Source organism: Bos grunniens, chromosome 5 (genome assembly GCF_055505025.1).
Source record: "Bos grunniens cultivar Pamir isolate PY7600 chromosome 5, Bosgru_T2T1.0, whole genome shotgun sequence".
Taxonomy (NCBI): domain Eukaryota; kingdom Metazoa; phylum Chordata; class Mammalia; order Artiodactyla; family Bovidae; genus Bos; species Bos grunniens.
In genome coordinates this window covers 114,401,543-114,428,022 of record NC_141169.1, presented here as the reverse complement: position 1 = coordinate 114,428,022, position 26,480 = coordinate 114,401,543, and the positions used below count along the sequence as shown (strand labels likewise).

Below are 26,480 nucleotides of genomic sequence, written 5' to 3'. Positions count from 1 at the left end.
CACGAGAGTGGGCTAGTCAGGATGCGAATGTGTGTAAATGTGGTTTATGAGTGGGTGATTCTGAGTGTGTGTTGAGTGCACCAGTGGGAAGTGAGGGACACCGAGAACTCTATCTGTGGTCCCTCTGGGCAGTCGGTCCTCCCGCCAGCACGGGGCAAGGAGCAGTAACATGCTTGGGAGGCGAAGGCCCCTCAGCAGCAGGACAGGGACATGGTCTGGGAACGGGGCTATGGCCGCATTAGAGGCTGACAGGCGACAGGTGGTGGCAGAACCCATTCCCAAGATCCCGGATTCTTCCTGGAATCTGCCGAGCTGGGGAGTCAGGCCGCGGGAGGGGGACTTCTTGTGCTCTTCAGCCACCCTCCGGAAGCATGTGGAGAGCACACGTGAGGGACAGTGGCCGCCCGTGCGCCTGACTCTCCTTGACCCCTCTCTGTACTCTCGGGCAACACAATCTCCCCGACAAGACAGCTCAGGGCAGAGGCCAAAGGCCGGTCCTCCGCTCCCTTTATACAGAGGCCCCGGACTGGTGGAGCCCCGGAGGTGGAGTGAGAGTCCCCTGCTGGCCTGGTCCTGGGTGCCCGTGTGGTGAGGAACCCAGCGCTCACAGAGGCAGCCATGGGGCTGCTGTCTGGGGACACGCTGGGGCCCCTGGCCGTGGCCCTGCTCATCTTCTTGCTCTTGCTGGACCTGATGCACCGGCGCTCACGTTGGGCCCCACGCTACCCACCAGGCCCCACGCCGCTGCCGGTGCTGGGCAACCTGCTGCAGGTGGACTTCGAGGACCCGCGTCCCAGCTTTAACCAGGTGAGGACGGAAGGGGTGGGGAGTGCGCAGCGGTGGTCCTAGGGCCCCACCAGGCAGCGGACAGTGGGCGCTGGGTGAAGCCACAGGCCGGAAGAGGAACTGGGCCAAGAAGAGGAGGCGGATCCGAGAGGCTTCCTGAGGGAGGGCGTCTGTTAAGGGCCCGAGAACAGATTGGAGTTTCCAAACAGAGGTCAGAGAGGATAAGGCCAGGGGGTGGGGTTTTTACAACATGGCAACAGACTGAGGATTCAGCTGGCCAGCTCTTATATTATGTGAACCTGAGTCCCTGAGGGTCACGTTGGGAGGAAAGGTTTTGAGAATGGGGGAGATGTCTGGTTATGAGTCCTTTTAAACCAGGCAAGTCGAGGTTGAGAGAGGCACAGAGATCTGCTTCAAATCTTTGGCCTCCATGAGGCCTTGGGCCTCCCTGCTGCCCTCTATGAACCTCAGTTTCTTCACCTGTAAAATAGGATGCTAACTTGCCCTGCTGACCATTTTGTGAGACTTGTACAGCCATAGCTGGGTCTGTGAGTACGATGGTCTCATCCAACTGGAGAGCCTCAAAACCAGTGGATGTAACCCCCGGGCTCACAAGACTAGATAAAGTCCTTGCAGTTGCTCGCTGCTGGAGGGGACCCAGAGGTGCCCAGAGGCTAATGCCAGGAGGCTGGGCCCACAGCCTGGCGGGGCCTGGGCTTGCCAAACACCCTCGACCTTTGGCCTGCAGCTGCGGCGCCGCTTCGGGAACGTGTTCAGCCTGCAGCAGGTCTGGACGCCGGTAGTCGTGCTCAACGGGCTGGCGGCTGTGCGCGAGGCGCTGGTGTACCGCAGCCAGGACACTGCCGACCGTCCACCTCCGGCCGTCTACGAGCACCTGGGTTACGGGCCGCGCGCCGAAGGCAAGCGGAGAGGGCAGGGTCGCAGATTTTCGGTGCAGGAAAGAGCCAACGAATTTGAAGGGGCGGCAGGTGGAGAAAGGAGACTGTGCCAAACGTTGGGGGAGGAGAAATTAGATGAGGCAGAGGGCGGGGCCTTACTAAGAGAGGGCGGCCCAGGGCCACTGCGAACGCGAAGGGGACGTCGGTGTGGGCAGGAAAAGAGGACAAAGTCGGGGTGGGCAGGGGCGGGCCAGGACTTTCCCCACGTGGCAAACGGGGTCTCCGTGGGCAAAATAAAAAGTGGAGCCAAGACGGGCGCCTAGCAGGGGAGACTCGGGGAGCAGTGTGGGCCGACAGAGAATGGGGGCAGTCTCCAGACTGAAGGGGGTGTGAAAGTGGGCGGCATTTAGGACAGAAGGGCGAGGCCAGTGTGGGGGGGCAGCGCCGAGAACTTCCCCCATGGGGGCGGGGCTGTGAGCAGATCCCCGGGAGGGGCGGGGCCAGACCCCAGCCACGCCCACGTGCCCGCCACGCCCCCAGGAGTGATCCTGGCGCGATATGGGGACGCCTGGCGCGAGCAGCGGCGCTTCTCCCTGACCACCCTGCGCAACTTCGGCCTGGGGAAGAAGTCACTGGAGCAGTGGGTGACCGAGGAGGCCTCGTGCCTCTGTGCCGCCTTCGCAGACCAGGCCGGTGAGTGAGTGCTGGGGCTGAGGGACAGGGAGGTCTGGGAGGTTTGGAGAGGCCTAGGAGAGAAGAGATGGAGGCGACGCCCTACTTTGCACCGTCCCCTTCCAGGACGTCCCTTTAGCCCCATGGACCTCCTGAATAAAGCAGTGAGCAACGTGATCGCCTCCCTGACCTTCGGGTGCCGCTTCGAGTACAATGATCCTCGCATCATCAAGCTGTTGGACTTGACGGAGGATGGGCTGAAGGAAGAGTTTAACTTAGTGCGCAAGGTGAGGAAAGAGCTCCGTAGAGGCGGCCTCGGTCCTCCAACGACCCCTCCCCCCTCCCGAAGGAGGAAGGGCTTTCCGGGAAAGGTACCTGCAAGGAAAAGGCTTGGAAGTGGGGAGATGGCAGACAACCTAGATCGGAAAGGCTGGGCGGGGGTCAGTGCGCTTCCGGGTGGGAGTACTTCACTGCAAGGGACCGGTCACCATGAGATGTACATTTTAGGTTTATCTTTCTGGGCCCAGGGCCAGGAGAGAGGCAGGTCTGAACTTAGGGAGGACAAGGTTGATGATGGGGACACTGGAGGAAGCTGGGACCTGACTGGTGAGCGCCTGGGCACCAGGAGGTCCCAGGTTCCCAGGGCCCCATGGCGGTGACCCGCACAGGTGGTGGAAGCTGTGCCAGTGCTCCTGCGCATCCCAGGGCTGGCTGCCAGGGTCTTCCCGGCGCAGAAGGCCTTCATGGCCCTGATTGATGAGCTGATCGCTGAGCAGAAGATGACCCGGGACCCGACCCAGCCACCCCGACACCTGACGGATGCCTTCCTGGATGAGGTGAAGGAGGTAAGGTGATCGGGACTGCCTTCCTGGATGAGGTGAAGGAGGTAAGGTGATCGGGACAGGGATGTGTGTTGAGGGCCCAGGAGGCAAACTCAGGCCTCTGTATCACCCAGGGATCAGACTCCTGGGCTGACTGGAGCAGGGTGCGAGGCCATGTGGGACTTCACCTCTGTCCCTGAGCTTACCTTCCCGGTGTGACCCAGGCCAAGGGGAACCCCGAGAGCAGCTTCAATGATGAGAACCTGCGCCTGGTGGTGGCCGACCTGTTCTCTGCCGGGATGGTCACCACCTCGACCACACTGGCCTGGGCCCTCCTCCTCATGATCCTGCACCCTGACGTGCAGCGTGAGTCTAGCCCGGGTGGGTGGTGGGAGGAGGACAGCCCGAGGCCTCTGAGCTCGGTTGGTTTGGCCACCAGTGGCAGCTCTGTGCAGGGGCTGAGCCCCAGCTCAGATGTCACAGCGCCGCCTCCGAGTGGACGCAGTGCTGCCCGGGCATCAGGAGGAGGCGGGAGCCCAGCCCTTGGGTCTGACCACCACGAGGACACTTGTTTTCCAGGACGGGTCCAGCAGGAAATCGATGAGGTGATAGGGCAGGTGAGGCGACCAGAGATGGGGGATCAGGCCCTCATGCCCTTCACCGTGGCCGTGGTCCATGAGGTGCAACGCTTTGCGGACATCGTCCCCCTGGGATTGCCCCACATGACATCCCGTGACATCGAGGTGCAGGGCTTCCACGTCCCCAAGGTAGGCCTGCGGCTCTCCCAACCCCGGCTCCGCACCACCTGCCACCTGATACCTCAGTGAGTGTCGCCAGGTGTGGCCAGGACTGGAATCCAAGCCACCCCGTCCTCATGGCCACAGGTACTGAGTGTCCCAGCCTGGGTGGGCGCGGACAGGAGGGCAGAGCAGGGCTGGCTCTGTCCACTCAAGAGCCCCTGGTCGGGCAGGGAAGACAAACTAGAACATGTCACAGTGTTGGAGGAGCCCGGGCACTGAGGAGAAGTAAGGGCACCCTGCCATGGGCACAGGGACGGTGCTGAGAAGCGTCTTGGGCTGAGGGTTACTTGTAGAGTCCAGGTGTGTGCCAGGCAGTGTGTGTGCCCATGTGTGTTTGGTGGCAGGGGTCTGGGCACCCCCCCACCAATCGAGACCTCACCCATGCCAGACATTTGCCACCAGGGGACGACACTCATCACCAACCTGTCGTCAGTGCTGAAGGACGAGACCGTCTGGGAGAAGCCCTTCCGCTTCCACCCGGAGCACTTCCTGGATGCCCAGGGCCGCTTCGTCAAGCAGGAGGCCTTCATACCCTTCTCTGCAGGTACCTTGTGGGTGGGGGGGGTGCCCGGTTTGCTTCCCCACCCTGAGGGGGTCTTGGAGGGGGAGACCCAGGCTCACAGAGCCCCCGTGCCCACCCACAGGCCGCCGCGCGTGCCTCGGGGAGCCCCTGGCCCGCATGGAGCTCTTCCTCTTCTTCACCAGCCTCTTGCAGCATTTCAGCTTCTCGGTGCCTGCCGGGCAGCCCCGCCCCAGCGACCACGGTGTCTTTGCCTTCCTGGTGACCCCAGCTCCCTACCAGCTCTGTGCGGTGCCCCGCTAGAGGCAGGCACCCAGCCCCCAGCCGCTCCTCAGCCGTAGCCCTGATGGTCAATAAACCGGGGTCTGGTGGCTCCATTGTGACTTGAGTCCTACCTGGGACCCCTGACCAGCCCCTGGCAGTCATGTGGCCTTAGCAGTCTCCCCAAAACCAGCCCCCACCCCCCGGCCTGATTCATCCTTACCTGGCATTTGACCCCGTTTAACAGATGGGTGTACTGAGGCTCAGAGTGTACGGGGGCGTACTGTGAGACGGGAATACTGAGGCTTACACCCAGACACCCTGGGAGACCCAACCTCCCTTACTGGGCGTAGGACCAAACCTATATAAACAGGTCCTGGCAACTGCTGGGAGGAGCTCACATAGGCTGCGGGGAGAGATTTCAGGCCCCCATGGGATAAGGGGGCCCATCAGCTCAGAACCCACATTTCAGGCCTAGCCACAGCCACCTGGCTCCACAGGCCTCAGCCAGCACCTCAAGTTGCTGCCCCAGAAGATGCGGGTGGGACTGGGAAGCGATATACCCAGTGAGCCCCCAGCGCTCAGAGCTCTTGAGACAAGAGCTCTTCCCAGGAGGGAGCCACCTCCCTGGGCCTCTTTATAGGATGGGCCCCCTTTCCCTTCCCCTTATGGTCACTCACCCCCCCAGCCCATGCCCAGTAGGAGCTGCCACTCATGGCCACGCTAGAGCTCGGCTCCAACCCGTGGCTCCATCCTCTGAGTGACCAGGTGAGGCCGGGCTCTCAGGAGCCTAGGCAGGGGCTGGAAATGAGCCCCTGTGGATGGCGGGTGTGCCTTGGGGCAGGGTTAACTTTGGATCCTGTGACAGTGGGATGGCAGAGCAGAAGGAAGCCCTGCAGAGCTCAGAGCAGGACACCCTGCTCTTGTCCTTGCTGTGCTATGACACTATGTGACCTTGGGCTTCTGTTTCCCCTTCAGCCAGCAGGAGGTTTGCCTCTGATGGCGGCCGCCTCTGAGGCTGTGATCTTTACCCTGGAGCCCCGGCCAAGGGCAGGGACCCCCATCCTCCACCTCCAGCCCCCAGTCTGGTCTGGACTGAGCTCACACAGACACCACCCAAGGCCTCTAATGACTATCTGCTCACCTGAGTCTTAGGCAGACTCCTCAGCACATTGAGGTTAAGAGCTGGGAGACCCAGACAGGTCAGAAGCACCAGCCCCTGATCAGGCTAGTAGTGCCTTCACCACAGTCAGCTCTCGACATTCAGGGAGCCCTGTCTGTCCCTTGGCACTGACTCAGAAAACCAGCCAGGGCCCCTTGAGTCTCCAGCATACCCACGTCTAGCGCTTAATGGCAGGAGGTGGTGTTCCTGCAGCTTGTTGGGACAGGGGCGGTGGACGAAGCCACACTGAGTTTGTAGAAACTTGAGGGCCCTGAAAGGAGGAAACGGGGCCTGCAGAAGCAACAACTGTGGATTTATTGGACGCGGTGTCACTCGTGGCTCTGAGCCTTGGGGATGTCAGAGGCGGAGAACCATCCCAGCCAGAGCTTCCTCAAGAGATGGGGGACCCAGCCCCCGGGCCTTTCCTCCATGACGTCCTCCTCGGAAGCCTCTAAAGAGCACAATCAGACACACCCTGTGGATACCTTGCTGGAAGGAACCTTGCCCAGCACTAGGGTACCCTCTGTTGCCAGGAGAACAGGTCAGCATTGCTAAAAGGGCGGAAACCTTCCACCAGGCCAAGGGGAGTGGCCTCAAGTCCTGCCAAACCAAGAAGGAAGAAGGACCCAGGGGCTCGTTCAGGAAAGACTGGGCATCGGGCTACCTGGGCTTCATCCCCGCCCCTTCCCTGGGCCAGGAGGGTCAGGGAGGAGCTCAGCTATCTGTGACCTCTGCAGGACCCCTGAGGTGAGGGAGCAGGGCAGTCCTGCTGCAGGGGCTGGGGTCTGCTGTCTTACCAGAAACGTACACGGACATCTCCTTTCGGACCTTCTTATTCTCCTAGGAAGGCAGAAGGGGCACGGGGTGGGATGAGGCGGGTTCTATGTTGTACAGCTGGGGAAACGGGCCTCACTCCACGAGAAGTCGGGGGAGGCCAGGGTTCAGATCCACTTGCCGCTCAGACCGTGTCTGCACCTCTCAGCTCCACACAGAGCTGTTCTTCCCCTGGGATGGCAGTTTGACTCAGTGGTCTTGGGGTGCCCCGGCCTCCCTGCACCGTTGCCATGGTGGCATGGGCCTGGCCTCTGCACTCCACCCTGCAGAGCCCGGGGGATTCCCAGGAGGACCCACACGGGGACGGTGTTCCAGCTGAACCCCAGGCTTCCTTACCTGCCATCCTGGGGTCCTTGCTACCTCTTCCTTCTCAGTCATCCCCTTCGCACCAGGAATGAGGCTGGCTGGTTCCTCCCCTGGGGGCCCCACCTGCCCCTCCTCCCTAGACAAGACAGCACTCTCTTCCTTGGGGGCAGCATCGTTCGGTGCTCCCATTGCCTTGGGGGTCATGGCCTGCAAGGAGGGGCAAGAGGGCGGTATATGGGCAGAAAGGCCCTCTGATGCCCTCCCCTCCCCTCCTGCTGTGCACACTTGCAGTGTGTTTCCCCTGCTTCTGTGCACACTGGAGTGTGTAGTTCTTTGCTTTTCCAAGGAAGCCCCTCCCTTTTCAGCTCGAGGTGTGGCCGGGTTGTAAGTGTCCTAAAGGAGCCCCCCTGGTATCCCTGGGGCCCTGACCTTGCGCTAGACAGGGTTCCTGTCTCAGGGAGCCCTGACAGGTGACAGCCCCCAGCCCCCGGCCCTTCCTGGCCAGGCCTCACTTACCTCAGAGTCGTGCTTCTTCCCACTCCTGACTCTACGTCTCTACAGAGGGAAACAGGGGCCGTCACATACAGCTGAGAGTGCCCGGGGGTCCTTCCCTGCCTGGCCCATCCTCTTTCTGTGTGTGCCCACCAAGGAGGCCCAGGGCAGCCACCCCACTCCAGGGGAGGAGGAGTCCCCAGCCCTTACCCACCTGAGCGGTCACGGGGTAGCACTTATCCATCGGCCCCCACACTGGCCTTAAGGTCTCCCCGATGGGCTGTATGACCAGGAGAAAGAGAGAAGGCTGAGGTGACATGTCAAGGGCTCAGTCATGCCTGGTCCAGTCAGTGCACGCTGCCGACATGAAGACTACGGGGGGTTAAGGAAGCTTCACACTAACGAATGATTGATGTCTTTAGACACAAAACGCTGCATTCACAAACGAGGACCGGTGCTGAGATAAAAATGTTCCAACAATAATCGCTAATTCTTTTTTTTTTAATTGCATTTTGATTACATTGGGTGTGTTGTGCATGGACTCTTCATTTCAGAGCTTGAGCTTTTTATTTTTTTCTCTCTAGCTCAGTGCACACGCTTCTCTGTAGTTGCTCTCCATGGGCTTAGTTGTTCCATGGCGTGTGGGATCTTACTTCCCTGACCAGGAATCGAACCGGCATCCCCTGAATTAGAAGGTGGATTTTTAACCTCTGGACCACCAGGAAATCCCTACAACTTCTAATTCTTCAAAAACAGAAATATGATCATGGGAATTAAAAATCCAATCAGAGTGTAGAAGATAAAATTGAAAAAGAGTTTTCCCAGAATAGATCAGGAGCTCCAACAGATAAATCATAGATCTTTCTGAAAGAAGGAACAGAATCAACAAACTGGGGTGGCAGGGAAAGATCCCAAATAAATACCATTCATGCATTATTGAGAATTTTCCCAAAGATGCAGGGCCTGAGTTTGTAGAGAGAAGGAATCGCCAAGTGTCCAGGAAAGTGGATGAAGGAGACCCACCCCAGATGATGTCATCAGTAAATATTGAAACACCTAGGATGAAAAGAAGAACCGAAAAACTCCCAGAGACATGAAGAAAGAAGTCTATTAAGTTTCATCAGACTTTTCACCACCAATCTTTGAAGCAAGAAGAAAATGAGGATCTTTAAAATCTGTGAGAAAATTATTTCTAGTCTAAAATTCTGTACCTAGTCACACTGAGTTAAATAAGCAGTAAGACCTTTTCAGACAGGAATAATATCTCAGGACTACCCCTCAGGAAGCAACTGGAGGTTGTGCTCCCTCCAAAATAAAATAACGTGGGCACCCACACGTGAAAAAAGTGACGTACTCACCAGCATGACGGTGAAGGGAGGTCCCAGGAGAGCTGAGCCTCCGACCTCAAGGACGTCCATCCAGGAGGGAAAAGGGTGGAGGGCCCCATGACATATGTCCCCAGGGAAATGATCATATTGATAAACCACCTAACTTGCTTAAGTGTATAGAAAGGAGATTAATTCTTTTTAATAGACAGTTTAGATGGATTAATTATAGGTACAAAGAAAACTAAAGTTTAAAAAAGAGGAAAAAAAGCAAAATTATACACAAAGACTGATGATAGTATACTACATGACTCAGGAATACTGTTTACATAGTTTTAAAATGTAAACACTCAATATTGAGCTAAACAAAATGACGCCACAAGCCCACTAGAATGACTTTAAAAAAGGAAAATGCTGGAAGTGATGTGGATCAAACGGATCCTCTCGTTCTTTGCTGGTGAGAATGCAAAGTGGATACCAGCACTTTGGAAAGTTTCACAGTTTCCTAGAAAACTAAGTACACATTAGCACGTGACCCCACCACCCCGCTGTGAGGTGTTTACCTAGGGAAAAGGAAAACCTATGTTCGCACAAAACTTGTGCTTGAACGTTATAGTGCTTGTATCTGAAACTGCCAAAACCAGAAACAATCCAAATGCTTCTCATCTGGTCGGCGGATAGACCGCGGTACATCCATGCACGGGACAGCTGCTCGGCAATGAGAAGGAACACACTACCGCGACACACAACCAGGTGCCCTGTGCTCAGCGAGAGACTCAAAACCACATCCTGGGCGCTGCCCTGTGGTCCAGTGGTCAGGACTCTGTGCTTCCACTGCAGGGGGCCCGCGCTGGATGCCTGCTCGGGGAACTGAGATCCCGCAAGCCTGCTGCGTGGCAGATAAATAAAGACCAGGTACTGGGATGTTTCCACTGATATGACCATCTTGCAAAGGCAAAACTATGGGGCCAGAAAACCATTCACCGGATGCCAGGGGCTGGGAACGGGGGAAGGGTTGAGTATTAGTGAGTATGGGGGAATTTTCTGAACTGACTGGAGCTGTTCTGTGTTTTGGCTGTAGTGGCAATTTCACAGTTGTATACATCTGTCAAAACTCAGAGATCCGTATGGTAAAAAGAATGCATTTCACTCTGTTTGAATAGCTCCTTAATTTTTAAGAAATGAATTAAAAAGAGCCCACTGTGAGGGAAAGGGATTTAAAAGCCACAATGATATAAAAGCAAAAAAAGCAAAAATGATACTTAATTTTTAACAACTAAAGATGTCAAGAATACACAGAAGAACTGCACAAAAAATATCTTCACGACCCAGATAATCACGATGGTGTGATCACTGACCTAGAGCCAGACATCCTGGACTGTGAAGTCAAGTGAGCCTTAGAAAGTATCACTACGAACAAAGCTAGTGGAGGTGATGGAATTCCAGTTGAGCTACTTCAAATCCTGAAAGATGATGCTGTGAAAGTGCTGCACTCAATATGCCAGCAAATTTGGAAAACTCAGCAGTGGCCACAGGACTGGAAAAGGTCAGTTTTCATTCCATTCCCCAAAAAGGCAATGGCAAAAAATGCTCAAACTACCGCACAATTGCACTCATCTCACACGCTAGTAAAGCAATGTTCAAAATTCTCCAAGCGAGATTTCAACAGTACCTGAACCAAGAACTTCCAGATGTTCAAGCTGGGTTTAGCAAAGGCAGAGGAACCAGAGATCAAATCGCCAACATCAGTTGCATCATCAAAAAAGCAAGAGTTCCAGAAAAACATCTATTTCTGCTTCATTCATAATGCCAAAGCCTTTGACTGTGTGGATCACAATAAACTGTGGAGAATTCTGAAAGAGATGGGAATACCAGACCACCTGACCTGCCTCTTGAGAAACCTGTATGCAGGTCAGGAAGCAACAGTTAGAACTGGAGATGGAATAACAGATGGGTTCCAAATAGGAAAAGTAGTATATATTGTCACTCTGCTTATTTAACTTATATGCAAAGTACAACATGAGAAATGCTGGGCTGGAAGAAGCACAAGCTGGAATCAAAATTGCCAGGAGAAATATCAGTAACCTCAGATATGCAGATGACACCACCATTATGGCAGAAAGTGAAGAAGAACTAAACAGCCTCTTGATGAAAGTGAAACAGGAGAGTGAAAAAGTTGGCTTAAAACTCAACAGTCAGAAAACTAAGATCATGGCATCTGGTCCCATCACTACATGGCAAATAGATGGGGAAACAATGGAAACAGTGTCAGACTTTATTTTTGGGGGCTCCAAAATCACTGACGATGGTGATTACAGCCAAGAAATTAAAAGACACTTACTCCTTGGAAGGAAAGTTATGACGAACCTAGACAGCATATTAAAAAGTAGAGACATTACTTGGCCAACAAAGGTCCCTCTAGTCAAGGCTATGCTTTTTCCAGTAGTCAGGAATGGATGTGAGAGTTGGACTATAAAGAAAGCTGAGTGCCAAAGAATTGATGCTTTTGAACTCTGGTGTTGGAAAAGGCTCTTGAGAGTCCCTTGGACTGCAAGGACATCCAACCAGTCCATCATAAAAGAAATCAGTCCGGAATATTCATTGGAAGGACTGACATTGAGGCTGAAACTCCAGTACTTTGGCCACCTGACGCAGAGCTGACTCATTGGAAAAGACCCTGATGCTGGGAAAGATTGAGGGCAGGAGGAGAAGGGGACGACAGTGAATGAGATGGTTGGACCAACTCAATGGACATAAGCTTGAGCAAGCTCTAGGAGTTGGTGATGGACAGGGAGGCCTGGCGTGCTGTGGTCCATGGGGTCGCAAAGAGTCGGACACCACTGAGCGACTGAACTGAAAGATGTCATCACTCAAAACATTTAGAATGCCAAAACCTAGGATATAATTATAGTGGAAGACTAGAGAGAGGTGAAATGTGTGTTTGAGATGGCATAAAGTGTTCAGTTGTTGTCAGAGCTAAATCCTCATGTTTTCTTGAAAGAATTCTAATGTATCTAATGATACAGTATCTAATGACACTGTTTAAATCTGAACAATCAAGACAAAGCAGGATAAGCTTTCTATTTAGAACACTGGAGGCAAAATCAAACGCTTCAGCTACAAAGTTGGAAGCTAGAAAGATTTCCACCCTGGGCTGTGAGAATTGTGGGGGAAGAGGGTCGGGACAAACAACAGATTTTTTCCAAGTCTTAAAACTTTGACTCATCAAACTATGTATACACATTTCTTTGATGACAATAAAGCTTTTTAAAATGAAAGTTTGGTAAACTTAAAAAAAAAACATAATGGAAGCAACATAAGACTGTCTCTGAAAGAGAAAGTTGCTTAGTCATGTCCAACTCTTTGCAAACCTATGGACTATACAGTCCATGGAATTCTCCAGGCCAGAATACTGGAGTGGGTAGCCCTTCCCTTCTCCAGGGGATCTTCCCAACCCAGGGATCGAACAGAGGTCTCCCACATTGTGGGTGGATTCCTTACCAGCTGAGCCAAAAGGGAAGGCCAAGAATACTGGAGTGGGTAGCCTATCCCTTCTCCAGGGTAGCTTCCTGACCCAGGAATCAAACCGGGGTCTTCTGCACCGCAGATGAATTCTTTGCCCATTGAGCTATCAGGGAAGCCCTAAGGCACCTGCCCACCTGGGCCTTCTTAGGGGCTCTCCAACCTCTGACAGTCACTCCCTAACTACGTAGCCCACATGTCTCCACGCTGCTGGGTCACAGAGAAGCTGCTTGTCCCCGTGATACTCCTCTCTTCCCAGTAGCGCCAGAGGGAGAGCAGGGGGCCTCCAGAGACCAGGCATGTGACTCTAACGTGTCACCTTGGGCAGCCTGGGTCCAGTCACTGTCCTTCTGGGAGCCTAAGTTTCCTCCTCTACAAAGTGGGAGCTGCTGGTGGGAGGCGGGGAGAATGGATACGGGTGCATGTATGGCCGAGCCCCTTCACTGCTCACCTGAAACTGTCACAACGTGTTAATTGGCTACACCCCAATACAAAACGAAGTTTCCCTTCACCGTTCACCCGAAACCGTCACGTTTCCTGGCTACACTCCAACACACACGCACAAAATGCTGCTGGGGGCTGCGAGGTCTCACCAGTGGGCACGCCTGATCTGGCACGCGGCCCTCAGTGGCCATCCAGCTTCCATGTGTGTTTTCCTGACGGAGGGCTGGGAGGCGGCTTCAGTCACAGGTCCCTGGACCTGCAATGTCCACGAGGGTGTGACCCAGGCAGGTGTCCTGCTCACCACCACCCCCTTCACGGACGAATGTGGAACCATATTCCAAGACTACTCACACAGTAGGGGTCATCTGTTCCTGTTGGTCTGTCTAGGTTCCTGCCACGGAGCCCTGACATGAGCTTATGGCCTCAGAGCCCTGAGGTGACCATACAGCCTGCCCGTGGTGGGGCGGGCATGGGGGTGGTAGAGGGGGGCTTTGTTTGACACATTGCCGAGAACACAGGGAATTTCTCCAGAGTCCTCACACACACACATGCACAGTTGGTCGACCATTTCTGATCAAGCAGTGTGACCGCTCTTTGTGCTACATGAGGCAGTCCCCTTAGCCCCTGACAGAGGTCCCCACCTGTGATGACTCCACAGCGAGCTCATGGGCAGGGGCTGTTTTCCCCAAAGACCCCTGAAAATAGTAGTACACCACGCCTGCAGGTAGATGAGGAAAGACGAGTTAAAACATTTAAAAAGTAACATAATTATTTTTAAATGTCGGTGTTTACAATATGGCAGAAATGGCATATTTTTAAGTATTTTGATGTGTGATAAACGTTAGACATTAGCTTACAATGAGTGAGGGGACAGCTGTTCAGAAGATATAAGCAAATATGAGAAGACCACTGCTGCAGGCTACGACTCAGTTATCTGTGTTCTGAGGGGGTAGTCTGCAAGGATGTGTTTTGGGAGGATGCATGGGTTTTAGAAAACAACCCTGCTGCCTCCCTAGCCCCAGATTCAAACTTCCCTCAGCCACAGCAGGTGGAAACTGAGGCAGCAGCCAGCCAGGTGCAGGTGCCGGCAGCGCCCAGAGCAGTCTCCAGGGCCAGGGAGGTCGGCGGAGTCCAGGCAGCCCCTGAGAACTGGAGCCCTTGGGGCTGGTCTCCGAGGGGAAAGTGGTAGCCCAGGACTCGTGGATGCGGTTGTGTGGGTGTGTAGATATGCACGTGAGTGGGCTAGTCAGGATGCGAATGTGTGTAAATGTGGTTTATGAGTGGGTGATTCTGAGCGTGTGTTGAGTGCACCAGTGGGAAGTGAGGGACACCGAGAACTCTATCTGTGGTCCCTCTGGGCAGTCGGTCCTCCCACCAGCACGGGGCAAGGAGCAGTAACATACTTGGGAGGCGAAGGCCCCTCAGCAGCAGGACAGGGACATGGTCTGGGAACGGGGCTGTGGCCGCATTAGAGGCTGACAGGCGACAGGTGGTGGCAGAACCCATTCCCAAGACCCCGGATTCTTTGTGGAATCTGCCTAGCTGGGGAGTCAGGCCGCGGGAGGGGGACTTCTTGTGCTCTCCAGCCACCCTCCGGAAGCATGTGGAGAGCACACGTGAGGGACAGTGGCCACCAGTGCGCCTGACTCTCCTGACCCCTCTCTGTACTCTCGGGCAACACAATCTCCCCGACAAGACAGCTCAGGGCAGAGGCCAAAGGCCGGTCCTCCGCTCCCTTTATACAGAGGCCCCGGACTGGTGGAGCCCCGGAGGTGGAGTGAGAGTCCCCTGCTGGCCTGGTCCTGGGTGCCCGTGTGGTGAGGAACCCAGCGCTCACAGAGGCAGCCATGGGGCTGCTGTCTGGGGACACGCTGGGGCCCCTGGCCGTGGCCCTGCTCATCTTCTTGCTCTTGCTGGACCTGATGCACCGGCGCTCACGTTGGGCCCCACGCTACCCACCAGGCCCCACGCCGCTGCCGGTGCTGGGCAACCTGCTGCAGGTGGACTTCGAGGACCCGCGTCCCAGCTTTAACCAGGTGAGGACGGAAGGGGTGGGGAGTGCGCAGCGGTGGTCCTAGGGCCCCACCAGGCAGCGGACAGTGGGCGCTGGGTGAAGCCACAGGCCAGAAGAGGAACTGGGCCAAGAAGAGGATCAGATCCGAGAGGCTTCCTGAGGGAGGGCGTCTGTTAAGGGCCCGAGAACAGTTTGGAGTTTCCAAACAGAGGTCAGAGAGGACAAAGGACAGCAGGTGGGGGGTTCACAGCATGGTGACAGGTTGGGGATTCAGCCAGCCAGCTCTTAAATTATGTGAGCGTGAGTCCTTGAGGGTCACCTGGGAGGAAAGGTCTTGAGAATGGGGGAGATGTCTGGTTATGAGCCCTTTAAAACAGGAGAGTTAAGGTTGAGAGAGGCACAGTGATCTGCTTCAAATCTTTGGCCTCCATGAGGCCTTGGGCCTCCCTGCTGCCCTCTATGAACCTCAGTTTCTCCACCTGTAAAACAGGATGCTGACGTGGCCTACTGACCATTTTGTGACACTTGTACAGCCATAGCTGGGTCTGTGAGTACGATGGTCTCATCCAACTGGAGAGCCTCAAAACCAGTGGATGTAACCTCCGGGCTCACAAGACTAGATAAAGTCCTTGCAGTTGCTCGCTGCTGGAGGGGGCCCAGAGGTGCCCAGAGGCTAACGCCAGGAGGCTAGGCCGACAGCCTGGCGGGGCCTGGGCTTGCCAAACACCCTCGACCTTTGGCCTGCAGCTGCGGCGCCGCTTCGGGAACGTGTTCAGCCTGCAGCAGGTCTGGACGCCGGTAGTCGTGCTCAACGGGCTGGCGGCTGTGCGCGAGGCGCTGGTGTACCGCAGTCAGGACACTGCCGACCGTCCACCTCCGGCCGTCTACGAGCACCTGGGTTACGGGCCGCGCGCCGAAGGCAAGCGGAGAGGGCACACCGCTTCCCTGCAGGCGGAGGCAGGGTCGCGGAATTTCAGTGCAGGAAAGAGCCAACGAATTTGAGGGCGGGGCAGGTGGAGAAAGGAGACTGTGCCAAGCATTGGGGGAGGAGAAATTAGATGAGGCAGAGGGCGGGGCCTTACTAAGAGAGGGCGGCCCAGGACCACTGCGAACGCGAAGGGGACGTCGGTGTGGGCAGGAAAGAGGACAATGTCGGTGTGGGCAGGTGTGGGCCAGGACCTTCCCCACGTGGCAAACGGGGTCTCCGTGGGCAAAATAAAAAGTGGAGCCAAGACGGGCGCCTAGCAGGGGAGACTCGGGGAGCAGTGCGGGGCGACAGCCAATGGGAGTAGTCTCCAGATGGCAGGGGGTGTCAAAGTGGGCGGGATTTGGGACGGGAGGACCAGGCCAGTGTGGGCGGGCAACGCCGAGAACTTCCCCCCTCGGGGGCGGGGCTGTGAGCAGATCCCCGGGAGGGGCGGGGCCAGACCCCAGCCAGGCTCACATTCCCGCCCCGCCCCCAGGAGTGATCCTGGCGCGATATGGATGCCTGGCGCGAGCGGCCGCGCTTCTCCCTGTCCACCCTGCGCAACTTCGGTCTGGGGAAGAAGTCACTGGAGCAGTGGGTGACCGAGGAGGCCTCGTGCCTCTGTACCGCCTTCGCCAACCAGGCCGGTGAGTGAGTGCTGGGGCTGAGGGACATGGAGGTCTGGGAGGTTTGGAGGCCTAGGAGAGAAGAGATGGAGGCGACGCCCTACCTTGCCCCAGCGACCACGGTGTCTTTGCCTTCCTGGTGACCCCAGCCCCCTACCAGCTCTGTGCGGTGCCCCGCTAGAGGCAGGCACCCAGCCCCCAGCCGCTCCTCAGCCGTAGCCCTGATGGTCAATAAACCGGGGTCTGGTGGCTCCATTGTGACTTGAGTCCTACCTGGGACCCCTGACCAGCCCCTGGCAGTCATGTGGCTTCAGCAGTCTCCCCAAAACCAGCCGTCCCCCCACCCCAGCCTGATTCATCCTTACCTGGCATTTGAGCCCGTTTAACAGATGGGTGTACTGAGGCTCAGAGTGTACGGGGGTGTACTGTGAGATGGGTATTCTGAGGCTTACACCCAGACACCCTGGGAGACCCAACCTCCCTTACTGGGCGTAGGTACCAAACCTATATAAACAGGTCCTGGCAACTGCTGGGAGGAGCTCACATAGGCTGCGGGGAGAGATTTCAGGCCCCCATGGGATAAGGGGGCCCATCAGCTCAGAACCCTCATTTCAGGCCTAGCCACAGCCACCTGGCTCCACAGGCCTCAGCCAGCATCTCAAGTCTGCGGCTCCAGAAGATGGGGGCGGGACTGGGAAGCGATATACCCGGTGAGCCCCAGCGCTCAGAGCTCTTGAGGCAGGAGCTCTTCCCAGGAGGGAGCCACCTCCCTGGGCCTCTTTATAGGATGGGCCCCGTTTCCCTTCCCCTTAAGAACACTCATCCCCCAGCCCCTGCCCAGTAGGAGTTGCCACTCACAGCCACGCTAGAGCTCGGCTCCAACCCGTGGCTCCATCCTCTGAGTGGCCAGGTGAGGCCGGGCTCTCAGGAGCCTAGGCAGGGGCCGGAAATGAGCCCCTGTGGACCACGGGCATGCCCTGGGGCAGGGTTGACCTTAGATCCTGTGACAGTGGGATGGCAGAGCAGAAGGAAGCCCTGCAGAGCTCAGAGCAGGACACCCTGGCTCTCATCCTTGCTGTGCTATGACTCCATGTGACCTTGGGCTTCTGTTTCCCCTTCAGCCAGTAGGAGGTTTGCCTCTGATGGCGGCCGAGTCCTGTCTTCCTGCGCCGCCTCTGAGGCTGTGACCTTCTCAGCCTGGAGCCCCGGCCAAGGGCAGGGACCCCCATTCTCCACCTCCACCTCCCCCACCAGCCCCCTGTCTGGTCTGGACTGAGCTCACACAGACACCACCCAAGGGCTCTAATGACGTCTGCTCACCTGAGTCTTAGGCAGACTCCTTGGCACATTGAGGTTAAGAGCTGGGAGACCCAGACAGGTCAGAAGCACCAGCCCCTGATCAAGCCAGTTGTGCCTTCATGACAGTCAGCTCTCGACATTCAAGGAACCTTGTCTGTCCCTTGGCACTGACTCAGAAAACCAGCCAGGGCTCCCTTGAGTCTCCAGCATACCCACTGTCGTGGGCTTAGTGGCAGTGTTTTAGCCACGCATTCCGGGAAACAAACTCACTCAGAAGGACAATGCAGATAGTGGAGTGCAGTTTATTACACTGGCGGGCCCAAGGCAGAGTCTCCTCTTAGCCAAGGACCCCGACCAGTTTTTGTGAAAACCTTATATACCCTAAGAGTACTTACTCAAACCCACCTCCCCAAATTCCTTGAAACTTGTCTGGTCAAGGTAAAAGTGAGATACGATCAAAGTTAGCCCATGATTCATGTGTCACAAGACTAGATAAACAGTGGGCATTTATCAATAGGACTGTGGTCAGATCCTGATAAACATAATGGAATTTACAACTTTGTTCTGTTACAGAGATAATTAGCATATTCTTTTAGGCAATGGAGAGTCCAAGTACAAGTCCTGAGGCTCTTTTATCCAGGGGGGTCTGGTTTTCCACTGGATTGCCATTTCTATAGACGCAGGGCACAAAGTTCAGAGTCCATTGGGAGGGTGACCATGCCTGTAGCCTATTGTTCGCAGCCTGGCCTAAGATGGAGTCCAGCTCTGTCTGTTTCCTCCTTCATTCCCCCATCTTGATGCTCTTAACTCATATTATGAGCATCATTCATAGGGATATATTGCACCCTGGCTCTCCGACCGCCAATTTGGGAGAATGACATCAACCTTCGGGTTACAAAGTGCATAATACATTGTAAAATTCAGGGTCCACAAAGCAGAACTATCAAGGCAACTATAACAGTGGTTAATATAGTTTTCCACCAATCGCCCTTTACCCAAGGTAGGACCGAAGTCCAGAAAGGAATGTTTTCACTTGACATTGCTTTTACCTGGTGTTTCATGTCATCTAAAGCATTCGATACGTTGCCAGATAAGTCAGGAATGTATGCACAACATTCAGCCTTAATTACAGCACAGGTCCCTCCTTGAGCAGCTGTATGTCCAAAGCCATTCTATTATGAATTACCGCTTTTCTCATTTGGATTTGTTCTCATTTAAGGCTTGGATGGCTTTTGTTCCTTTTAGAAGGGCCTGTTTTGTGAAATTAGTCAAGGCCTCTTCTTTAATCATAGTATCTGTTGTCCCTATAGAGGGTATGAATAAGGCAGCAATATACGCATACCATTGAAACGCAGATCTTGTCCACCTAGCATGTAAATAAGGTAGATTTACCGGGGCTTGTTGTAGGTTAGGCTTTTGTTACACGGGCATTTATATCAAATGTAGCCCCATGACCCGAGTCCATTGACTGCAGGTCTTACACCAAGAGAGCAAGGAGCGGTTATGATTGACAAGAGAGAGGAAAGCCTCTTTGTCATCCCAGAGAAGAGCAGGGGTTTAAAATCTCCTTGGCAGACTGGTGACACCCACCAAGGAAGTCCATCCATCACCGACAGAGGCGTAGCCCCGCACACCCAGCAGCTGGAAGTGTCGTGGAAGTCTGCACGGAACGTGCCCATGAGATGAAAACATTGTCCTGAGTTGAACGGAAGTTAAATTCAAAATCACGTTGATGAGGCCAAGCAGCAGGAGTTGATTGTGCGGCTTCATCTTGAAGGGGCTCGTCCGGGATCTTCTTTTCCTTCTTCTTAAGGATGGTCTTAGTCTCTCGAGGGTCAGCAGGGTCCCTCTGTGCAGTCCACTCAGCTTTTTTTGGGTCTGCGTGGTATGTTCTCTTCACCCTCAAATGATGGATCCAAGGGACAATACCTGCAACTTTAACTGCAGTCAGGGTAGTTAGAATAACATAAAGGCCCGTTCATCAAGGGACTAGCAAATCACATTTCCAACCTTTGACCCATACTTGGTCACCAAGCATAAACTCATGAATCTTTTCCCCAAGGGAGAATGGCACCCGTTCTTGTACAAACTTCAATTCAGTTCAGTTCAGTCGCTCAGTCGTGTCCAACTCTTTGCAACCCCATGAATCGCAGCACGCCAGGCCTCCCTGTCCATCACCATCTCCCGGAATTCACTCAAACTTATGTCCATCGAGTCAGTGATGCCATCCAGCCATCTCATCCTCTGTCGTCCCCTTTTCCTCCTGCCCCCAATCCCTCCCAGCATCAGAGTCTTTTCCAATGAGTCAACTCTTCGCACGAGGTGGCCAAAGTACTGGAGTTTCAGCTTTAGCATCATTCCTTCCAAAGAAATCCCAGGGCTGATCTCCTTTAGAATGGACTGGTTGGATCGCCTTGCAGTCCAAGAGACTCTCAAGAGTCTTCTCCAACACCACAGTTCAAAAGCATCAATTCTTCGGCGCTCAGCCTTCTTCACCGTCCAACTCTCACATCCATACATGACCACTGGAAAAACCATAGCCTTGACTAGATGGAACTTTGTTGGCAAAGTAATGTCTCTGCTTTTCAATATACTATCTAGGTTGGTCATAACTTTCCTTCCAAGAAGTAAGCATCTTTTAATTTCATGGCTGCAGTCACCATCTGTAGTGATTTTGGAACCCCCAAAAATAAAGTCTGACACTGTTTCCACTGTTTCCCCATCTATCTCCCATGAAGTGATGGGACCAAATGCCATGATCTTCGTTTTCTGAATGTTGAGCTTTAAACCAACTTTTTCACTCTCCTCTTTCACTTTCATCAAGAGGCTTTTGAGTTCCTCTTCACTTTCTGCCATAAGGGTGGTGTCATCTGCATATCTGAGGTTATTGATATTTCTCCCGGCAATCTTGATTCCAGTTTGTGCTTCCTCCAGCCCAGCGTTTCTCATGATGTACTCTGCATAGAAGTTAAATAAGCAGGGTGACAATATACAGCCTTGACATAGTCCTTTTCCTATTTGGAACCAGTCTGTTGTTCCATGTCCAGTTCTAACTGTTGCTTCCTGACCTGCATATAGGTTTCTCAAGAGGCAGGTCAGGTGGTCTGGTATTCCCATCTCTTGAAGAGTTTTCCACAGTTTATTGTGATCTACACAGTCAAAGGCTTTGGCATAGTCAATAAAGCAGAAATAGATGTTTTTCTGGAATTCTCTTGCTTTTTTGATGATCCAGTGGATGTTGGTAATTTGATCTCTGGTTCCTCTGCCTTTTCGAAAACCAGCTTGAACATCTGGAAGTTCATGGTTCACGTATTGCTGAAGCCTGGCTTGGAGAATTTTGAGCATTGCTTTACTAGCGTGTGAGATGAGTGCAATTGTGCGGTAGTTTGAGCATTCTTTGCCATTGCCTTTTTGGGGATTGGAATGAAAACTGACCTTTTCCAGTCCTGTGGCCACTGCTGAGTTTTCCAAATTTGCTGGCATATTGAGTGCAGCACTTCACAGCATCATCTTTCAGGATTTGGAATAGCTCAACTGGAATTCCATCACCCACTAGCTTTGTTCATAGTGATGCTTTCTAAGGCCCACTTGACTTCACAGTCCAGGATGTCTGGCTCTAGGTGAGTGATCATACCATTGTGATTTTCTTGGTCGTGAAGATCTTTTTTGTACAGTTTTTCTGTATATTCTTGCCACCTCTTCTTAATATCTTCTGCTTCTGTTAGGTCCATACCATTTCTGTCCTTTATCGAGCTCATCTTTGCATGAAATGTTCCCTTGGCATCTCTAATTTTCCTGAAGAGATCTCTAGTCTTTCCCATTCTGTTGTTTTCCTCTATTTCCTTGCATTGATCCCTGAGGAAGGTTTTCTTATCTCTCCTTGCTATTCTTTGGAACTCTGCATTCAGATGCTTATATCTTTCCTTTTCTCCTTTGCTTTTCACTTCTCTTCTTTTCACAGCTATTTGTAAGGCCTCCCCAGACAGCCATTTTGCTTTTTTGCATTTCTTTTCCATGGGGATGGTCTTGATCCCTGTCTCCTGTACAATGTCACGAACCTCAGTCCATAGTTCATCAGGCATTCTATCAAATCTAGGCCCTTAAATCTATTTCTCACTTCCACTGTATAAGAGAGGTCAGGGGCAGAAGCCGGGAGGACCCCATGCCCAAGGGGTGGCGGCCAAGAGGAGCTACCCCACGTCCAAGGTCAGGGTCAGCGGCCAAGAGTGCCAGGCTGGGACGGCACAGGAACAGCCGAGAGGAGCTACCCCACATCTGACGTCAGGGGCGGTGGCCAGGAGGAGCTACCCCACGCCCAAGGTCAGGGGCGGCGGCCGAGAGGAGCAACCCCACATCCAAGGAGCCGTGGCTGTGCGGGCGCAGGAGGGCCTAGAGGAGCTACTCCACGTTCAAGGTCAGGAGGGGTGGCGGTGAGGAGATATCCCTCGTCCAAGGTAAGGAGCAGTGGCTGTGCTTTGCTGGAGCAGCCGTGAAGAGATACCCCACGTCCAAGGTAAGAGAAACCCAAGTAAGATGGTAGGTATTGCAAGAGGGCATCAGAGGGCAGACACACTGAAACCATAATCACAGACAACTAGCCAATCTGATCACACTAGGACCACAGCCTTGTCTAACTCAATGAAACTAAGCCATGCCCGTGGGGAAACCCAAGATGGGCGGGTCATGGTGGAGAGGTCTGACAGAATGTGGTCTACTGGAGAAGGGAATGGCAAACCACTTCAGTATTCTTACCTTGAAAACCCCATGAACAGTATGAAAAGGCAAATGATAGGATACTGAAAGATGAATTCCCCAGGTCAGTAGGTGCCCAATATGCTAATGGAGATCAGTGGAGAAATAACTCCACAAAGAATGAAGGGATGGAGCCAGAGCAAAAACAATACCCAGTTGTGGATGGGACTGGTGATATAAGCAAGGTCCGATGCTGTAAAGAGCAATATTGCATAGGAACCTGGAATGTCAGGTCCATGAATCAAGGCAAATTGGAAGTGGTCAAATAGGAGTTGGCAAGAGTGAACGTTGACATTCTAGGAATCAGCTAACTGAAATGGACTGGAATGGGTGAATTTAACTCAGATGACCATTATATCTACCACTGCGGGCAGGAATCCCGTAGAAGAAATGGAGTAGCCATCATGGTGCACAAAAGAGTCCAAAATGCAGTACTTGGATGCAATCTAAAAAACGACAGAATGATCTCTGTTCGTTTCCAAGGCAAACCATTCAATATCACAGTACTCCAAGTCTATGCCCCAACCAGTAACACAGAAGGAGCTGAAGTTGAACGGTTCTGTGAAGACCTACAAGACCTTTTAGAACTAACACCCAAAAAAGATGTCCTTTTCATTATAGGGGACTGGAATGCAAAAGTAGGAAGTCGAGAAACACCTGGAGTAACAGGCAAATTTGGCCTTGGAATACGGAATGAAGCAGGGCAAAGGCTAATAGAATTTTGCCAAGAGAACGCACTGGTCATAGCAAACACCCTCTTCCAACAACACAAGAGAAGACTCTACACATGGACATCACCAGATGGTCAACACCGAAATTAGATTGATTATATTCTTTGCAGCCAAAGATGGAGAAGCTCTATACAGTCAGCAAAAACAAGACTGAGAGCTGACTGTGGCTCAGATCGTGAGCTCCTTATTGCCAAATTCAGACTTAAATTGAAGAAAGTAGGGAAAACCACTAGACCATTCAGGTATGACCTAAATCAAATCCCTTATGATTGTACAAACTTAGTTACCCGATTTATTACCTTACCCAGTTACATCTGCTTTGAAATCCTATCCCCCTTACCTGAGGCAAATTTGTTGACACCTGTTTTATTATGGGAGGGGGGCCTCCCATTCACAATTTCGTATGGAGAATAGCCTTGGGACCGTGGGGTCATCCTGAGTCTGAGAAGAGCCATTGGAAGCAAGTGCACCCAGGAGCAGTCAGTCTCTATGATCCACTTGGAGAGTGTCTTTAATGTCCGGTTGGTTCCTTCCACCATCTCAGAACTCTGGGCCTATATGCAGTGTGCAGTTTCCATTTGATGTTTAAAGTTTTGCTTACTTGTTGTAGTAAATCAGCTACAAAAGCCGGGCCATTGTCTGAACCAGTGCTGGTAGGAAGTCCAAATCTGGGAACTATTTCCCTAAGCAGGCACCGGGCTACTTCTGATGCTTTTTCAGTCCAGGTAGGAAAAGCTTCTACCCATCCCGAGAACGCACATACCGTGACCAGCAGGTAACAGTAGTGTCGGTGAGGTTTCATTTCAGTGAAGTCCACTCCCTGGTGTTCAAAGGGCAGCGTGCCTTTCCGCTGAATCCCTGGAGGTTTTTGTCTGAATACCCGAGGGGCAGCGTTAACCTGTGAGCAGGCAGCATGGCCTAGGTGGGTCGCTTGGTGTGTTTGGCTTACGAGATTGTGTGCCAGCTCGTCCGGTACCAATAATTTCCCGCTTGGCAATTCCCACCATCCGTTTTCAGTCTTGATGGCCCCTTCCGCTTCGGCTAACCTGACAGCCGTTGTCCTTATCAGGCTAGTGCCATCAGTATGTAGGACCCAACTAGGGTCTGGAACCTTGTGTCCTTTAAAACAAACCCCAGATACCTTACCTCCTCCTTGCAGACCTGGGCCTTCTTCTTCGACACTCGGTAACCTGCTCCCATCAGCAGCTGGAGCAGTGCTTTTGTCCCTTCCCAGCATTTTTCCTTGGTCTCGGCAGCCAGAAGCAGGTCATCCCCATATTGTAGGAGCCAACATCCTTACTCTTGCGGATGGAATGAGTTCAGGTCAAAGCCAAGGCTTCCCCAAAGATGGCTGGGGAGTTCTTAAAACCTTGTGGGGGAGTCCAGATGAGCTGTTGTTTGGTGCCCCTGACTGGATCTTCCCATTCAAAGGCAAACATGGGCTGTGACGCTGGGGCGAGGCGTACGCAGAAGAAGGCATCCTTGAGATCTAGGCGAGTATAAACTTTAGTCCTCGGCGGGAGGAGGCTAAGTAGGGTATAGGGGTTTGGAACAGTGGGCTGTAAAGCCACAGCAGCCTGGTTGACTCGCCTGAGATCCTGTACAGGCCTCTAGTCCTGTCCTCCTGGCACTCTGCTAGAATGCCCGCTTGTTTCAATCTATTGATGAGGGGCAGTATGCTGGCCCAGGCCTCTATCGGTAGCGGGTACTGGTGGTTTCTAACCAGGATGGTGCCTGGCTTGAGTTCTGTTACCACTGGGGCTTGATGTTTGGCCAGCCTGGGGGAAGGCGGGGTTGTCTTCCACCCGGACCTCAGGGAATAACTGAGTTAGCTCTCCCACGCTCTTCTGGCCCACCCGGTTCTTCCTTTGGAGGCTCATGCAACCTCCACTCATCTTGGGGTGATGTTGAGAGAGAGAGCAAATAAGTCGTAGTGTCCATCCGGAAGGTGGGCCTCTCCTCAGGGAAGAAAGTCACTTGTGCTCCTAGTTTGGAGAGCAAGTCTCTTCCCAACAGGGGTACTGCGCACTCAGGAGTGTAGAGGAATTCATGAATCACTTGGTGCCACCCCATCTGACATTTTCTGGGCTGGCAAAACGATTTAACCGTCTCTTCTCCTGATACCCCAGTTACAGCGGTAGTCTTTTTGGACAGTGGTGCCACAGGTTTTGTTACTACCGACAGTTCTGCTCCTGTATCCACCATGAAGTCAATGTTTTGGTCCCCGACTTTTAAGGTTACCGTGGGTTCTTGGGGACCTGATATCTCTGAGCCTCAGCAGCTGTATTTAATTTCCAAGTCAGCAAGCCCCACCACTGCGGGCGCTTCCTCTTCCTTCCTTGCCTTAGGGCATTCCTTCTTCCAGTGGCCCAAAGCTCGGCACCCAGCACCCGGCACCCGGCACACTGGTTTGCCTGTAACGGGGTTCAGGGCCTCCGTGGGGACCGGTTGAAGGACTGTCCTGTCCCTGGCTCAGAGGAAGTTTTCTGGAGGGCCCGAGATAGACTTTCCCAGAGCAGCAGCTAGCATTGCAAATCTGTCTGTTCTCTTTTGTTCCCTCCAGCTCTCTGGCAGAGCGCAGTCTCTGCTTAATTCCAATGTCTCCCTCCCCTTCTTGTCAATACTCACGGAGAGGCGGGTATAGCTTTGGCGGTTCGGCTGGAGCCGGATCCTGGAAGTGTTGGCCAGAGGCTTCTGTCACCAAGATCGGAGCCTGTCAAGGTGGTGGCTCTACGACCTCGGGGAGAGCTGGCAGAGGGGCAGTGGCTGCTGCAGGACTTCACCTGGCCCTGGATTGGGCATTAAGGCAGCCTCTGGTACTGCTGGAGCACTGGGAGGCAGGCGCGTCATTATCCAGTTTGGGGGAGGGGTCAGGTTGTCCCTGTCCAAATCTTGTAGAATTTCCTTTTTTATCATCAGTCAATTTTTGTGCCATTAATATTTTTCCCTTCTGGATACAGAACCTTGTCCAAGTAGGAGGGCCTTGAGCTAACCCTAGCCATGAGTCAATATATGGATATTGATCCGGGTGTCCTGGCTCTCCTGTTACTACTGTATAGACTGCTTCCACTATTTTTGAGTTCATGGTGTTCTCTGGCAGCCATCCTACTCTCACAGGGGCCATTCGACCTCACAGAGTATGTGGAGGCGGTTAGGCTTCATCTTCACCCCACAGTCTCCTCCTAATCCCTTCTTAAAATTTTTAATCCTGCACTCCAATACAGTTGCCTTAGATCCACTTCCCCCC

General features: G+C 53.5%; 3 protein-coding genes and 1 long non-coding RNA gene across 8 annotated transcripts in view; 3 read left to right on the top strand and 1 right to left on the bottom strand.

The window, feature by feature from the left end:
• Nucleotides 1-540: 540 nt before the first annotated feature.
• Nucleotides 541-26,480, top strand: part of LOC147373182 (cytochrome P450 2D14) — a 31,391-nt gene continuing 5,451 nt past the window's right edge. Inside the window, exons 1-9 of one of the 4 annotated variants that reach the window (XR_015164586.1) lie at nucleotides 541-807; nucleotides 1,535-1,706; nucleotides 2,226-2,378; nucleotides 2,484-2,644; nucleotides 3,026-3,202; nucleotides 3,313-3,544; nucleotides 3,758-3,945; nucleotides 4,381-4,522; nucleotides 4,623-4,911. Coding sequence is in view for 2 of the 4 variants with exons in the window: in XM_086403088.1 (XP_086259214.1) it covers nucleotides 619-807; nucleotides 1,535-1,706; nucleotides 2,226-2,378; nucleotides 2,484-2,644; nucleotides 3,026-3,202; nucleotides 3,403-3,544; nucleotides 3,758-3,945; nucleotides 4,381-4,522; nucleotides 4,623-4,801 (1,503 nt within the window). In the remaining 2 variants the exon portion in view is untranslated. Of the gene's footprint in view, nucleotides 808-1,534; nucleotides 1,707-2,225; nucleotides 2,379-2,483; nucleotides 2,645-3,025; nucleotides 3,203-3,312; nucleotides 3,545-3,757; nucleotides 3,946-4,380; nucleotides 4,523-4,622; nucleotides 4,912-26,480 lie in introns of those variants that run through there. The other 3 variants (XM_086403088.1, XR_015164587.1, XM_086403089.1) reach the window with 3 other exon arrangements.
• LOC147373185 (uncharacterized) lies at nucleotides 6,241-14,350 on the bottom strand. Its single transcript, XM_086403677.1, has 7 exons — nucleotides 14,248-14,350; nucleotides 13,486-13,562; nucleotides 7,768-7,833; nucleotides 7,578-7,616; nucleotides 7,092-7,268; nucleotides 6,719-6,761; nucleotides 6,241-6,372 (listed from the first exon to the last, which is right to left on the bottom strand). Exons 1-7 carry the CDS (start codon nucleotides 14,348-14,350, stop codon nucleotides 6,251-6,253), a joined length of 627 nt encoding a protein of 208 aa, XP_086259803.1. The 3' UTR covers nucleotides 6,241-6,250.
• On the top strand, nucleotides 11,924-15,875 carry LOC147373184 (cytochrome P450 2D14-like). Its single transcript, XM_086403107.1, has 2 exons — nucleotides 11,924-14,880; nucleotides 15,606-15,875. The coding sequence occupies exons 1-2, from the start codon at nucleotides 14,692-14,694 to the stop codon at nucleotides 15,858-15,860; spliced, it is 444 nt and encodes a 147-aa protein (XP_086259233.1). The 5' UTR covers nucleotides 11,924-14,691; the 3' UTR covers nucleotides 15,861-15,875.
• Nucleotides 16,303-20,457, top strand: LOC147373183 (uncharacterized). Of its 2 annotated transcripts, none has more exons than XR_015164589.1 (2): nucleotides 16,303-16,472; nucleotides 19,326-20,457. It is a non-coding gene; the product is annotated as an uncharacterized LOC147373183 (long non-coding RNA). The 2 variants fall into 2 exon arrangements; XR_015164588.1 differs by having other exon boundaries at nucleotides 16,309-16,472; nucleotides 19,225-20,457.